This window comes from Pezoporus flaviventris, unplaced genomic scaffold (genome assembly GCF_033815535.1).
Source record: "Pezoporus flaviventris isolate CSIRO_AGI_PZ_B2104156 unplaced genomic scaffold, CSIRO_AGI_Pfla_v1 ptg000031l, whole genome shotgun sequence".
In the NCBI taxonomy this organism is placed as follows: domain Eukaryota; kingdom Metazoa; phylum Chordata; class Aves; order Psittaciformes; family Psittacidae; genus Pezoporus; species Pezoporus flaviventris.
In genome coordinates, this window is record NW_026892579.1 from 22936442 (window position 1) to 22953365 (window position 16924).

Here is a 16924-nt window from a genome sequence, read left to right on the forward strand (position 1 = left end):
AGTTCTTGGCAGAAGCTCTTGTGTGAAGCAGTGTGATAGAGCAGCCAGGGAACATACTGCATGCTAATAAAGTTCCTTCATCAGTGTGAAAAGTGCACGCTCTGTGAGTGGCAGCGCGTCTTTTTTTACCTTTTGACACTCTAGCTTGACCCATAATGAGACATCCACCAGCACGCCCTTTCAGGGCTTTCCAAAGAGCTGCCAAAGCTACAGAGGTTTTTTTGAGAATAATCTGTGACCCAGCAAGGTTGGCTATAAGTTTTGTTTGTTTTTCTCTCTCCTGCTGGTTCCTACTATTCTCTTACTGCCACATCCTATCCGACTCTTGTTTTCAAATGCATTCTTCAGCCTTCTCCTTCCCTACCTACTGCATCCTGTGTTCTGCTTTCTGACTTCCTTCTCTTTTCTTACAGCTTTTCTTTCCAGTTCCTGTTCATTCTGTTCCCCAGGAGCAAGGAGTAAAACATTAACAGTTGCATATTAACCAAGTTAATATGGCTGTTGTTACGAGTTTAGAGGTCAGGTGAGGGTTCCGGGAGACATCCTTTGTGTACAGCTTTGTGCCTCGAAGCTCTTTGCACCACTTTGTTGCTGGGGCAGCAGAGAGGAATGTATATCTGTGCTTCACCCACCACCAGTTAGTCCAGCGTTTAAGACAAAAATACTTATAAAAGTGCTCAAAAGCTTCAGACATAGGGTTAGCAAAACAAGTGGATTTGAATCATCACGTTGTGATAAGTGATACGGGACTTGAAGATACTTCATCAGTGGTTTGAAAAACATGTCATTGCACAGTAAATTTAGCATGCACACCCATGTCTTTTCTAAGTTGTATTGCTACTTTTGCAATAAGGCTCTTACATTAGTAGCTATATCCCTGTGTTATCTGTATCTCCCGATCAGTTGAGGATCACCATCCTTGTAAATCTGTGCTTACAACACATGCAGGGACTTCCTGCACTGATGTCAACATATCCTGAATATAAGTCACAGATATAAATTACTTATATTACTAATACTTTATCCATTGAAATGTTGCATGAGTAAGACTGGAAAACGTAGGTCTTCATTATCTTTATGAGGATACACCTAATTTGTGTATTGTGAGCTTTTATGCTGTCTGAAAATCAGCTCTACAGACCATTTAAAGAAGAGCATTTTCCATCTGAGGTTAGTTATAGTGAAAGGTTTGATTAGTCTGATCCTTGCAGTCCATGAAATCTGCTATTGTAAATGGAAATGTGCCTGGAAGAAGAAACCTTTTAACGTAATAGTCACTGTGCTGGCAAATTTGTCTTCCTGCTAATTTCTTATGCCTGTGATGCCCAGATGGTTATTAGTTGTGTGCTAATGTAATCTTCTGTCCTGCTGGTTTATTTATAACCAGGCTCGATCCATTTGTTTATGACTGCATATCGCAATTAGTTTTTATTTTCTGTCTTATTTTACACGATTTTTGTGTATGCAAGACATCAGCAGGAATCCACCTTGTAAAACAAGTTTGGTATAAAATGGATTGGTAAGTAGATACACCTGTCCTGTTAAGATGTGATAAACCTTTATCAACATCATCCTAACAGAAATAAATGCAAAGGAATTGAAAACTGATGTATTTGTTTTCTAGCAATGTATAAAATGTCACTGCTTTTCAGATTTCTAGATAATTTTATATAGTTTTCAGTTAACTTCTGTAATTTAAAATACTTGGTTTGGGAAAGTAAGTATAGCAGGTAGTTATTTCTTGAAAGACTACTAGGTTATTAATGGGGGAAAAAAGAAAATGAAGGTGATTTAAAAAATGGAAAAATACACCTATATATATCTATATATATTTTTGTTTCTCTTCTTCTGTTTCAGGTTGAAGAAACTTCTTGAGCAAGAGAAGATCTATCAAGCCCGGAAGGAGAAAGAATATACAAAGAGACTCAATAAACTAAGGGAAGAACTAGTCAAGCTCAAGTCATTTGCACTCATGCTGGTGGATGAAAGACAAATGCATATTGAACAACTTGGTCAACAAAGCCAGAAAATACAAGACTTAACCCAAAAACTAAAGGAAGAAGAAGAAAAGCTTAAAACTATTAGCACAAAAACAAAAAAAGATGGACAAAAACTGATGAAGTTAGAGGCAGAACTTGAACACAAAACTTCATCATTTTCTCAAGAACATGAGGAGATGACTGCTAAACTGGCTTATCAAGAGTCACATAATAGACAGCTAAGGCTTAAGCTAGTGGGGTTGACTCGCAGAATAGAGGAGCTAGAAGAAACTAACAAAAATCTTCAAAAAGCTGAGGAAGAACTTCAAGAACTAAGAGATAAAATAGCGAAAGGGGAATGTGGGAACTCTAGCTTAATGGCAGAAGTGGAAAACCTCCGCAAGCGTGTGCTTGAAATGGAGGGGAAAGATGAAGAGATCACAAAAACTGAATCCCAATGTAAAGAGCTGAAAAATAAACTGCAAGAGGAAGAGCACCATAGCAAAGAACTGAAACTTGAAGTGGAAAAATTGCAGAAAAGAATGTCAGAACTAGAGAAGCTGGAAGAGGCTTTCAGTAAAAGCAAGTTTGAATGCACCCAGCTACACTTAAACTTGGAGAAAGAAAAGAATTTGACTAAGGATTTGATAAATGAATTGGAAGTGGTGAAGACTCGAGTGAAAGACCTTGAGGCATCAGAAAGCAAGTTGGAAAAGGCTGAAATAAGTTTAAAAGATGACCTCACAAAGCTGAAGTCATTTACTGTAATGTTGGTTGATGAACGAAAAAATATGATGGAAAAAATAAAACAGGAGGAAAAAAAGGTTGAGGTTCTAACCAAGAATTTTAAAGTTGAGCAAGGGAAAGTTATGGATGTAACAGAGAAACTGATAGAAGAAAGTAAGAAATTTTTGAAACTGAAATCTGAAATGGAGGAAAAAGTGTCTAGTTTGACAAAGGAAAGGGATGAGGTAATGAGCAGACTGAGAGGTGAAGAAGAAAAATCCTCTGAACTAAGCTGTAGAGTTGACCTGTTAAAGAAAAGAGTTGATGGTATGGAGGAAGTAGAAAGAGAAATTACAAGAGGTCGAACCAGGAAAGGACCAGAGCATGGTTGTCATGAGGACAACAAGATTAAAGAACTTACCATTGAAATTGAAAGACTGAAAAACCGTCTCAAACAATTGGAAGTGGTTGAAGGAGATTTGATGAAGACAGAAGATGAGTATGATCAACTAGAGCAGAAGTTTAGGACTGAGCAGGATAAAGCTAACTTTCTTTCTCAACAGCTGGAAGAGATGAAACTTCAGATTGCTAAAACCAAAGCAATAGAAAAAGGTGAAGCAGTGAGCCAAGAGGCAGAGCTGAGGCACAGGTTTCGTCTGGAAGAGGCCAAAAGCAGAGATTTGAAAGCAGAAGTTCAAGCTCTTAAGGAAAAAATCCATGAGCTGATGAACAAAGAAGACCAGCTTTCTCAGCTCCAAGTCGATTATTCAGTTCTGCAGCAAAGGTTTATGGAAGAAGAAAATAAAAACAAGAGCATGGGTCAGGAAGTTCTGAACCTAACAAGAGAGCTGGAGCTTTCTAAGCGTTATAGCCGTGCTCTGAGGCCCAGCATAAATGGACGAAGAATGGTTGACGTCCCTGTGACGTCCACTGGCGTGCAAACAGATGCTGTAAGCAGTGAAGCAGCAGAAGAAGAAACTCCGGCAGTGTTTATAAGGAAATCCTTCCAGGAGGAGAACCACATCATGAGCAACCTGCGGCAGGTAGGTCTGAAAAAACCCGTGGAGCGTTCTTCAGTGCTCGAGAGATATCCTCCAGCAGCAAATGAACTTGCAATGAGGAAATCTTGGATACCATGGATGAGAAAGAGGGAAACTGGGGCTCAGGCAACTCCTGATAAAGGGGTCCGAACTCACGGTCAAGCGCATCCTGGGGAGGTTGTCCTTTCACCAAAGCAGGGCCAACCTCTTCATATTCGGGTGACACCAGACCATGAGAACAGCACGGCTACTTTGGAGATAACCAGTCCAACCTCAGAGGAATTTTTTTCAAGTACCACTGTCATTCCTACTTTGGGAAATCAGAAGCCACGAATAACCATCATTCCCTCTCCAAATGTTATGCCACAAAAAGGAAAAGGCAGTGAAAGTCCACTGGGCCGAGATCGTTCTATGTCTCCAGTCACTATAACAACATTCACCAGGGAAAAGTCTCCAGAGGGAGGGAGAGCACCGTTTGCTGACAGACCCACATCACCAATTCAGATTATGACAGTATCAACATCTGCAGCACCAGCAGAAATCTCTGTCTCTCCTCAGTCACAAGATATGACCATGGGGAGGGCTGTCTTCAAAGTCACACCTGAAAAACAAACCGTCCCAACTCCAATCCGCAAGTACAATGCCAACGCCAACATCATTACAACAGAAGACAATAAAATCCACATCCACTTAGGTTCCCAGTTTAAACGCTCTCCCAGTGCTGCGCCTGATGGTGTGAGTCCTGTGATAACAGTCAGACCAGTGAACATAGCAGCAGAGAAAGAAGTTGTGACCGGTACCGTCCTTCGATCACCCCGGAACAATGTGTCCTCGCGACCTGCAGCAAGCAAGGTGACAAGTACTATCACTATAACGCCTATTACAACATCTTCAACCCGAGGAACACAATCAGTGGTAAGCAGCATAGTCTTGTGATACAGTCTTCATGGTAAGGAGAAGGGCAACCATAGGTTGGGTTTGAAACCCCAGCAGGAAAAAAAAAGGGGGGGGGGGGGAACTCTTGACTTCCCTATATTTGTTTCAGATACGAGCTCAACTATAAAATCAGAATTTGCCCAATTCATATATTTTTGTACCAGTGTTGGACAGTGCATTATCACTGGCATTATACTTTTGGCATTATCTCCCAAAGGGGTAACTTCCAAAGGAAATCCCTTCAAAGTTCCCTTAAAGTTATTTTCATAATGGCAACCCTGTAAAATTGATCCTGTAAAATTGCAAGTGAGAGACAGAGAGGGACAAAGAACGATGGAGATGACAGAGCAGGAAACTGTACTTTTATTTTTGGTGACTGCAATTTCTGACTTCTGAAAATACTCATAATGGTCTCTGGCCCAGCTGGCAAGCCTTTAGAGTCTGATCATGCAGACTAGTATTTCTTTGCTATAATCCCATTCTAGTTGTAATTAAATTAGTAAATGCTGTAATACTGAACTCCAAAGGAATAAATAGGCAGACATGGTCTCACTGCTTACAGCTCCAAGCCTCTTTCCACCACTGAATAGTAGGGCTGTTTCTGTTCCTCTGAAATTCTCAACTTCTGTAAGTGCTGTATTACAATAGTGCTTCCTCTGAAGGAATATTTTTTGCTGTATTCTCTCTGTGCCTCTGTGGTGGTACCCTGGCTTCTTTTTCATACTAAAATAGTCCTCCCCCCAGGTTTATTACAGGACATTGCTTTGCATTGCTTTAGTTAAAAATACCCTGGGAAAGAAGAATTTAACCAAAACAGAAAACCAGCAGTACTGTACTAGTCCAAAAGATTATTTAGCTGGAAAGAGCCTGCAACAGATGCTTAGAGGAAGGTTATTTTAAGTGGGTAAACACACAGTAATGTTTCCCTCAGTGTCTGTTCCCAGTTTTTGGCAATAGGTGGGTATTTCTTTCTGAACCAGGGCCTGTAGCCACATCTTTGTGTTTAATAGACTGTGGCGGCATTTTCTTCTGCTTATTCTTCTAATTGCTTTTTGAACTCATTATACTGTTGTTTCCACAGCATCAAGGGGCAGTGAATTCAGCTGATGGCTCTGGGAAAAACGCTCTTTTGTTTGATACCTTCTATGCAATACCTTCATTGGTTACAGCCTCTTTCTTGTATCTTGACAAACACTGAATAGTCATCCCCTGTTCATTTGCCCGTGCCGCTCAGGAGTCTGCAGACCCTTACAACACTCCTCTTTAGCCATTTCTTTCAAAGCTGAAATGTCAAAGTGTATTTAAGATATATTTCCACACTTTTGGAGAGAGGCTGCCATTCCTATTTAAGCCCTCTGACTTAAGAAAACTTGCATTCGTCATACGGATCTATTTGGGATTGCACATGCACGCTCTCTCTCTCCCCACATACATAATGTATTGTAGATACTTTACAGTGTTTTCCTATATATTAGAGGCAACTGTTCGTTTTTTTAAGTCTAGAATCAGTTCATTGACAAACTCCTTTGTCTCTCAGAAGCTTGGAAAACTTCTTTTTTTGAGTTCCTCATTCTTTTTTACTAGATGTCTATCTCTACTGTGATGATGCACTGAACCGTGGCAGACAAAACTTTTCTGTTTTGTTTTCATCTGGCTAAAAAGTGGCTTCTTTCTTCACTTCATTCCCCCTGATTTGGAATGTAAGGAAATACTTCAACCATAAGATTTACTTTATCTTATGCTTCCCTTTGTTTTTCAAGATCCCTAGTTAGATGAGCAAGGAACTTTGAACAAGCCTTAATATGCCTTGTCCTCCCTAACCCCCTGAAAAAAACAGAAGTTGTATATTCACCATCTGTTTTGCAAATGACTACTTTGCAAACACATTTCAGTATCCCTAGTCAGAAGAAACAAACCGTGATCATTTACTCAGTAATCTTATGTTGTGGTTTAAGCCCAGGTGGTAACTCAGAACCATGCAGCCACTCACTCAGGACACCTTAGAACCCAGGACACCTTAGAAGAAACCAAGATTGATATAATTTTGAGAATTAAGTTCATAAACTGAAAAAAAGCAATCTGATCCACAGCTGCTTTGTTAGCTCACTGGTTTTATTTTTTTCCTTAACTCTCCTCATCCATGATGCTTTGTACAATGTCCTAATGCAGTGCCAAGCTACACAGGGGAATATAATTCTGAAATTCCTTGCCCTCATCTGTTGCTATAACAGATTTGCAGTCACTGTTTTCATATTTGAAAACATTTAACTCTTCTTCCAATCTGAATTTATAAAGTCTTTCAGTACTGCAAGTGAATTTAATTCTAAGGTGCCCACATGGTACTTCTGAAGGTTCGGACTGAACTGTGCTGTCTCCCTGCACAAAACCAGAGACTGTGGTTTTGTGAGAGACTATCATGATTTTTGAATCCCATGAATCCCATGGATTAAAAGGTGTTAGAAAAAAACAAACACAACCCTTTGCTGGTAACTTCCTTCTGTATGTTAGCCTATGGATTTGGGTAATTAACACAGAAGTGGAAAAAATGTGGTTTGGTCCTCCTTAGCTTGGTAGAGTCAAACCCACTCCCAGGAAAATATTGGACTACCCTAGCAGACCAAGCAGATGATTTTATTTTGTTTATTACAGATGGACTGCAGCATAACCACAAATTAAAGACTATGAGACCAGAGGATATGCAGACCAAAATGAGCCTGAAACTGTAGCCTGGTTGTTAGTCTTGCCTGAGCACATTAGCCCAAGTCCTTGTTCCCAGGACAGTTCATATTGTTACAGTAAAAGCCCCACAGAATAAAAACAAATATTATGGGGGGGGGGGGGGGGGAACCCACACTGTGATGTCTGTATCCTGGTTTTTGATTTAGACCTTATCTTTAGCTGTAGGATTTTGGATCTTCTTTGACTACCAGGATGGGTGTCAGTCCTGTAATCAATTCAAATCTGTGCATGCCACTTCCTGCAAGCCTGACATCCAGCACCAGTTATTTATCCTGCCAGGGTAAATAGTGAATCCCATGACATGCAAATCTGGAGGGAACAGAGGGAATCCCAGCTGCAGCAGAGCCAGCGTAGTGGCACAGCACCAACCCTGCAGAGTGTCCTGTGATTGAAGCAGGAAGGCATGGCTGAAAGGCTGTTGGGTGCCAGAGCTAACTGGGCACAGGCTAACACAGCTATAAGACTACTTTCATTTCGGCAGCATTTAGTTTGAGAGCAGCATCTAAATTTAGTTTGTTGTAGGTGTCCCACATCTGCTCTAAGCTTTTGTTGGAGTTACTAACAATCCAGGGCTCAGCTCACTTGCCGGTATAGAGGTGCATGGTGCCATCTGCACGCCCTATGGCAGCTGAGACATGTGCTGAGGCTGGTAGATATTACATGGACCCGTACCTTTCTGCAGTGGATGCTGACATGATACCTCAGATGGCACAAGATGCCTCAGTGCAGGAAACTGAGTCAGTCCCTAGTCATCAGTCCCCTTGTAAGCACTGAGCCCTGTGTGCTGGCTCAGCTGAGACCTGCTTGCTTCAGTGTGAGCTGGATTGCCCACTGGGCTCCACTGATGGTATAGACTGGATCTCAAGTCCCACACTTTCAGGATTCAGTTGCCTAAACACACTTGTTTAGTGTCATTTTAAGTGCTGTCAAGCAGACTGCCTAACTTCCAGCTGCTTTATCAGAGGTTGCATGTCTCCTTGGATCCTGTCTGAACTACCAGCCCCTGTAGCTTGAGTAGACCAGGGCATCTCAAACTGCACTAGTTATCTGTGTCAGCCACTGAACTGAACCACTTCTATCCAGTGCAAGCTAGTTCCTAATCTGACGGGAACAAGTACTGAACCTTTGTTATTAGAATCTTCCAAAAGTGAATGTGTGCATGAAAGCACTTTTTTGTGTAGCAATAAAATGCACTAAGCAGGATCTGTTATGAACTACTAACAAACATGCTAAATGTGCTGTACACTCAGATTGCTTTTCTTCCATCAATGGCACTGTCCAATCTTACTTCAAACTCTCAGCTTGACATACCTGCCAGTGTCTGCAGCGAGTGCTAATTATTGACATAACCAGCTTAGCGGCTGCGTGTATTTATCTTGTGCCCAGTAATGTATTTGCTAACCTTGCTCTGGCCCCCTGTGCTGTTCCAGCACCATGTACTGCCAGCTCAGAGCCAGCCAGCATCACTCTTCATCCCGCCGGGCTGCGTCTCTGTGCCGGCTGCATACGACTTGGTTTCTGGTTGGAGCCACATTCCTGTATCAGCCAGAAGACAGCAGCCTACACACAAACAGGGCCGGAGGGAATTGTTTAGAGCTTGGTTCTTGGAAGAAATGACCAAGAGGCAGACGGTCGTGTGGGCTCTCTGCCACAGACACTACAGACACGCACCAGAGAGTGTCCTTTGCTTGCTTACCCTGTCGCTCTTGCCAAAGGCTTGCTGAAGAGCCACCTTTGTGCCATTTCACTTAGCAAACACAAAGTGCTTTTGCAGCTGCAGCTGCGTGTGAAGCAGGCATTAGCGTCCATATGCTCAGCATGTTAGTATGCCGTAAGGAAGGCTAAGAAATTTAAAGCAAGATAGAGCTCTTTTCAAAGCGTGTTTGAGTGATTTAGGCTTGAAATTAGTAACATGAAAGCACCCAAATCCTTAGTTAATAATTTACATGTGAATAAAGCTGAAGAAATGCTTGAGATTCCAGCTACTTCATTTGATTGCCTCATGTTTACACACTGTGGAACTCTTTCAGGGAGTACAAGATGTTTGTCATTTGGGTTCCCTGGGATGTTGACATATTTTCCAAGGCTGATGGAATGCATTTGCATGTTTTGCCCTACAGAATTGTATGGGCCTAACTTGTTTTGACATCTACATGTGAGTTCCATATTAGCCTTCAGACTGCTATTGTAAATGTTGCTTTTAGTTATTGAAAATGGCTTCCTTCCTGCCAGGCAGACAGCATTCAAGTTTTCCAATTGTGATTTTTTTGTGTGTGTGTACACATAGGGTTTTGAAACTGTTCTTAGAAGATTATGGAATGGTTTTCCTTTGAATACTCAGGATGCAGACAGAATGCTCTGATGCTACTGGCTGGAAATCCTTCAACAGAGAAAAATGCTGCTTCGTGGAACACTTTAGAGAGCATTTTTAAGTAAATGTGCAAATACATGTTGTTGCATTCGACACAATCCCATAATCCAATCTATTTCAGCAGTTTAGCAGTTTTATTTTGCTTACATGCCATAGGTTGCAGAATTCGGTCGTTTAGCAGATGGGTCTAGCTAGGTTTCCAGGATCTTATGAGAAGTGTTTTCTTTTGTGAGATCACGTTTTTGTCCATTATCTGCACGGAAAAAAGCCACATAAGAAATTCAGCTGAGACACTGAAGTTGTCACCATTAATATTTGTGTCTGTATTGCACACTGCAAAAGATAAAACACATTCTCCTTTCAGAATTCTCATGGTTATAAGTATTTTCTTTAGGTCATGGCCCATAAGGGGTAGCCTTGCAAGAGTATATACAAGATTACCTGACCAATGGAGAGAAAATAGCAGCTGGCCCTGCTTTTTTTGTCCTATCCAGGTGCTCCTTGTGCATTTATGCAGTGGAATTTGGTTGCCTAAATGTGTGCACTGATTGCATTTTCAATCTATAGGATAGCCAGCCTGGCCTCCAGCTGGTGCTCCAGAAGAGCACAGATTGCTAATAGGAGCTGTGTTGGGTCTGCCAGCCCCATGCTTGGCTCCTCAAACACTTGGGCCATTTTTAGTTTTTTTTAAATGTATTCTGAATTCCTCAGTTTAAAGCAAAGTCTAATTTCGTCTGTAATGCTGAGAAATCTTGCCCCAGCTCTGGAAACACAGCTGTTACTCTGAGTTCAGCATTAGCCTCATGTGGCTATACTGTTTTAAGGGCCCATGCGAGTTGCTGTGCAAGATGCTAATACAGTACCTGTGTGACAGCTAAGCCAGTGCAGCCTCTTCAGTACTCTAAGGCTGTCTTGCTCTGTGTCACGATGTGGAATCAGAGTGTTGCAGGGATTTCCATCCCTGTGACATATTGATACAAAACACCCAACCTCAGCTCTGGGAAACTCATTTGATCCTGACTGTACCTTTGCCCCTACTCTACCAGTATGTGCTACACCCAGGTTCCAAATGTGAACATTAATTTGCTAATAGGTGTGATCTGGGACATCACTGTTGCTGGAGATGTAAAGGAAGAACCAATGAAAAGTATAAGATGAGCATATATGAGAAGAAGTAGTGCTCTATTCATGTCATTTCTGTCTGTTTCTCTCCTTTGCAGACTGGACAGGATGGGTCATCCCCGAGACCTACACCGACCCGCATTCCTGTGTCAAAAGGTATGAAAGCAGGAAAGCCAGTAGTGGCAGCCCCAGGAGCAGGAAATGTGACAAAATTCGAGCCTCGTGCCGAGACTCAGTCTATGAAAATAGAACTGAAGAAATCTTCAGCCAGCAGCTCTGTCTCCCTGGGCGGGGGTCAGGGCTGATGGCGGTGGCTCAGGGGGTATGTTCTGCAGGTTTTACTGCTACCATGGAAGTCAGCCCCCTGTCTGTGTAGTTGCTCACGTTTGCCTGTACTAATGAAGTTGTCACTTCCAACAAACTAATAAGTGTGTGCAGTGACTACTTAAGTAACAACATCCTTCTGTTTTCTTACTGAAGTTTAAAAAAGAAAATTTAAAAGTAATCATAAGGCTGTTGGACACCAGCAAGATTTTCAGCCTAAGAAGTGAGAATGAGGCAACTGCACTAGATCAGTAACCTTGCTCAGGAATTCTTAATGATAGACTTGGGCACTTTTTAATGGATCAAAGGAAATTTGGTCACTTTTACTAGATTGTCTTCCACCTTAACAAATCACTTCCCATTTTTGCTACTGCATGGGGCACTTGCCTTCCTGCCTGTGATCACATCGCTGAGATGCCACATTGCCTGGGGAAGCAATGCCAGGAGACAGCGCACTTGAGGTGCTGTTTTAATGAAAGCTAGTACCTCAGGGGTGGGAGGGAGGGGAAGAGTGAAAGGATGGGCAATGTGTGACCAGCCTTCTCTGTAGGAGTCTCCATCCAAATCAGTGTTTTTCAGTGGTGAGCTGCTTTCTGAAGGCAGTTACAAAATTCAGGGGGGTCGGGAGGTTGCACAATGTTCAGCAGCAGCCGTGCTAAACAGCAGCTGTTTCTTCCAGAGGGGGTTAATACTTGTGAACAGTACTTACAATCAGGTGCCTGACTTACACACACTGGGATACTGCCAGCTCAGGGGTCTGATGAAGTCAACTGAGCCAAAAGGTGTTTGGTCTCTAGAAAAAGCTTGAGAAAACACTCATCTGGCTAAAATCAATACAGTTCATTTGTGTCTGCTCCAAAGACCACTAAAGGCTATGAAGCAAGTCACTCTGTTGACTTCACTGGGTGTTCAGTTTTCCTGGCTGGGTGAACTTATGCTATTTTTAAACCTTAGTTGCCAAGCATCCTTACGTCTTAGAGGGCAAGTCAGCACAGACTGCTGTTGGCAGAAGTTGCTATGTACAGGCACAGCTCAGGTACAGACAGTGAAAGAGAGAAGGTTTGGTATGGAAGTTGCTCTCAATTCTCAGTTTGAAATATTTTGTCTTAGATACAGACTGCCTCACAATATCATGGTGATTCATTGTTTTTCCTTCCCTCTTTGTGATTTCCTCATTTACATGTTTGCATTTTTAAGCATGTATTAAGGAATTGTTCCAGCATGGAAATGGTGTGGATGCAGATGATTGTTATGATTGTTTATTTAATAACAGTAAAGTTATGAAAGGGCATTTCCAGTAAGTGATCTGTTTCCACAGAAGAAAGTCACAACCAAAAGGAATTGAGTCAAGCAGATTGATAAAGGAGAGTTTTAAACGTGCATAATACCTCAGCCACTACTGCAAGCTCTAAAGGACCCAGTGGCTAGGAATAGCTTTCAGAAGGCAAGGCAGGAAGACCACCAATAAATAATAAATACAATTCACAGAAAAGAAAATGCACCAGTGGGTGAAATATTAAATGGATTTCGTCTGGGAGAAGAGATTCGATGGAAGAATCTGCTATGGAAGGTCAACAAAATTATAGTCAATCCAAGTGTTGTTTAGTCTTCAGTCTGCACTTTGCATTGCTTTCCAATTTAAGATCCAGATATGGCCATTATCCCAGCATAAACGTGGCATTTCATTATTCACATGAAGGGCGCTTTGTCTGTGTTGTAAAATCCGCTGCTGCATCAGAAAAGAAGTAGTTTTCAGTTTTTTCATGTGTAGCACAAGCAATACCTGTTAATGTTTTGGTCCTATGACATCTGAAAATCAGATTTGTATTAGTAGCATTTTTCATAACACTCAATTCCCAGTATTTCAGGTAAAAATTGGAAACTGGAACTAGCAACCAATGGCACTTACTATGCTAGAAGTATGTCAGGTCCTCTCAACTAATCCTTTTATGTGTTAGCACTTAAAAGCTTCAATATTATTTGTCAGTAAATTGTTGCCAAGATCTTACTGTTCTTATTGTAATGTAGACTTTTTAGCAGATGTTTGAAGGAAACACATTAAGAGCTTTTTCTTCCGGATATTTACTCTAAATACTGGCACTGAAGCAAGTCTTCAGGTCAAAACAGACATTTAAATAACACTGTGAACATGAGCCCCAAGCTAATGTGGCTTGATACAGTGATGAACTACAGCTGCCTTATGCCTTCCTTTTCAGATCCTTGCTTCAAAGAAATGCAGTTCCTTAGTTAACTGTTGTTATATCCAAGGCAATATCCTACATGTGCCTGTGGCTGAAAAATTTGTTTGTGTTGCTTGAGATCTAAGAAACTAATTCACCTGAAGAAACAAGCCAGCCTTAGCAGTACCTGAAATCCAGGACACACAGATCAGCACAACTGAACCCAAACTGCAGGCACAAGCTGGGGATTACTCTTGCAGAGTCAGTAGGATTTTGTGAGACAGACATGATAAATTCCAGATGGGTCAGACCATGGGTCCTGTTATTTTTCCTGGGGGCAGCACAATGAAAAGGAGCTTTTGCTCCATAGCAGGATCCTGAAGAGTTGGAATCAGGCAACTGGTTTAAACATTAGCTAAAAATAGGTATTTAGTTGTACTCATAATTTTTAACACCTGTTTTAATTGACCTGAGATTCTTGTTTCTTAGAGGTAGAAGAAAGGTAAGGTGAAGCAAAAAGAAAGCCTATAGTTCAGATGCCTTAACAGTTGAAGTGTAACTGCCTTTTTTATACTGGATTGAAGACAGTTATGTTTAGTGGCTATAGTTTCTCCATTCAGTAGGTCAGCTCCAGAAGGCAATTTAGATGGCCATGTCTAAATACAGCACCTAAGCCCCAGAGGCATCCTGAAGATCTTCCTGAAGTTCTTCCACTGCCCTTGTCTAGTCAGTGTTCCAGTTGTGACATAACTAGTACTGAAGCCTCTGAACCTGACTGAGATCCATAATCTAGGTATTTCCTCTTAAGGGCTTTAAGTCAAGCCCCAGTTTCATGGTCAGTTAAAGTCAGGATGTAACCACACACTGGAGCTGTAGTCCTTTCTTTGTCACCTCCAGCCAAGAAACTTCTTACTTCCATGTAGCTGTTCTTTGAGCTGGCACAAGTGTTTGAACTTAACTGAGGAACTGATCTGAACTAAAAGGAATCTGGCAAAAAAGGCATAAAGGCTTTAACATAGCTTAGTTCCAGGTGCTTGGGCCAGAAAAAGAAAGAAGGAAGGTGCAGGAAACAAGGGACTGATTTAAAGTGCCTGTGGTATCATGAATGCCTCCTAGTAGATCAAATATTACACAAATGCTTATTTCAAGAAGCTTTTGATGGAAGCCTTTCTTCAAAGGTAGGAGACTGGTCCCCCTTCTCACCATTATCTGAGGAGAGTCAAACCTACATCAGCTCCAGCCAGGTTCACCAATGGCACTGACAGTTGAGAGGGAAGAAAGTGGCATTCTCATTCCCTCCTATAAAGGCCGTGCTGCTCTGCATGGAGGGCTTCCGTATTCATTGAGCAGGAACAAGAGAGTGGTTGAGCAGTCAGGATATTGAACTAGAAGGAGGGAGGCCCCTGGATTCTGGTCTCTGTTCCAAAGGCTGCCTTTGAGCCTGGCCTTTTGAGAAAAGAAGGCTTATAAGATGAAGTGTCTGGGTTCATCCATCCCTCCATCTGTCCTTTGCTGATGAATGAGATTGAACGCATGAAACAATTTCAGCAAAACCTGACAAAGTAATAGAGGTCTCCACAATAAGTTCTTCCAGTTTAATGAAAAGGGTGACAGAGAAGAGGAACAAGACCTCAGCAGTGCCCCACCGCGTGGAAGAATGTAGCATGAGCTCACCTTCATTCTTCAAATGAACAACATCAAAGCATGAGCACAAGAGAGTGATGTCAGAAATAGCACAAGGAAAGCTTTGTTCAGACCTCAGATTTTACTAGGCACCAAAAAACTGAACTCTGATACACCAATCCATAAGAAAATATTAGGACTTTTATTTACAGGGCTTCTCGTGTATTCTACATTACAGGAGTACAATGCAGAAACCACACCTTCCTCTGCCGAGGTGATCATCTGAATGACTCATCGTCATGCTTTTTCTTTCCTACCTTTTCCCCTGTATTTTAATGAAATGGAACAGTAGCAAATTTCAGTAGCAAAACTTAAGTAGCAACTTAAGAGTAATGCTGATAGAGTGCTTCATCAGGAACTGAGCTGGCTGAGAACGAATCTTTGTATTTTTGGTAGGATTTGCTGTTAGTTGACTGTGTGGCCATATAGGCAGTCGTGATAACTCAAGCCCAACAGTGGGAACATATGGCTTGGGACACCAGTAAGGTGAAGGGGGAGAGCAGGGAGAATGCCAACCTACTTATGAGAAGCGCATGTGGACTGAGAAGGTGCACCCTCAGTTCTCCAGATGATCTCTGTGATTTTGTGTGACATGGTCTAGTATGTTGTCCCTGCCCGTGGCAGGGGGGTTGGAACGAGATGACCTTAAGGTCCTTTCCAACCCTATTCTATAAGTCTATGATTTTAAATCTAGTTACTAATAAGAAACTTAGTAGTTTTCTGCTTCCTTACCTAGATTAGATCTTGTCACCTGAATTACTGTTACATACAAGTGTTGCTAACGTAGTCATTAGCAGAGCAATACATTTAAGTAAGTGTGACTGAAAATGAGGGAGCATAGAACTTCAACCCGACTGCCTGGGGGATTCCTCTCAGATCAGTATATGTGCTAAGTAAATAACAGCAGTTACACAGAGATTTTGATTTATTTTGCCCATCTTTTTTCCTTTCATGACATCCATTAGTGTGATTTTTTCACAAAACAGATAAACACTTTGTGGCTCATCAGAACATGCCCATACAGTATGCATGTCACTGTATTTAAACCTCAAACCACTTACAGGTCGTAGTAATTAGCATCATGTGAGTCGTCTCTGGAGTCCCATTAGTATGATGATTCATGCCACCTGGATGCCAAGTCATATGTTACTGCCTGAAATACGTGACACGTGCTAAAATGTGCTCAATATTTACATGAATATTCAGTAATTCTTATCAGATCTGGAAAAACATGTCTTTAAAGAGAGTAAGCTACTGTCCTGCTGGGTTTCACGTGCTTGGCACAGTCTGGACAATTTTCAGACCAATTATATATTCTTATCACACATCAGTGGCCGATTTCATTGAGTCACCTTGAAACCTGTATTTTGCTGGTAGGGCTTTCTGTGAGCTCATCTTTCTAACTAGTTTTCATTTAGGAAAATGTTTTGATCTTCTGTGTCACTGGGAGTTACCCTTTTCCCCTTAATTTTGCCTGAGCTCTCTCTGGCAAAACTATTTGCAAGATTTCTCATTGTAGATGTTAACTTCACTTTGAATGTTGGCTTTTTGGAAGATGCAGTCAGGGTTAACTGTTCTCAGATGCAGAACTATCAGCTCTTGAGAGTCAGGTATGAATGGTTCTTCACTTCAAAACTCTCTTCAGGATTTGAAAAATAGAAATACTGATGTAAAATTCTTTTTGTTGCTGGGGCGTGCTTTGTCTGTGGTACATACATTTTTGTATTATTTGTTTGTATATACTGTAAGAAGAAATTAAACTTTGTATGTTAAAATGTCAGTTGATGTGCTTCATTATATGAACTGGTATTTTTCATAGGCCAG

At 41.5% G+C, this 16924-nt stretch overlaps 1 protein-coding gene across 6 annotated transcripts in view; it reads left to right on the forward strand.

Moving 5' to 3' along the window:
- FILIP1 (filamin A interacting protein 1) overlaps nt 1-16924 on the forward strand; it is a 132326-nt gene that overhangs the window by 112510 nt on the left and 2892 nt on the right. For 5 of the 6 annotated variants that reach the window (XM_061460453.1, XM_061460455.1, XM_061460454.1 and 2 more), the window contains 2 exons: nt 1858-4660; nt 11012-11235. In XM_061460453.1, the coding sequence (XP_061316437.1) occupies nt 1858-4660; nt 11012-11218 (3010 nt within the window). In that variant the 3' untranslated portion in view covers nt 11219-11235. The remainder of the gene's footprint in view (nt 1-1857; nt 4661-11011; nt 11236-16924) is intronic. The other variant, XM_061460456.1, reaches the window with a different exon arrangement.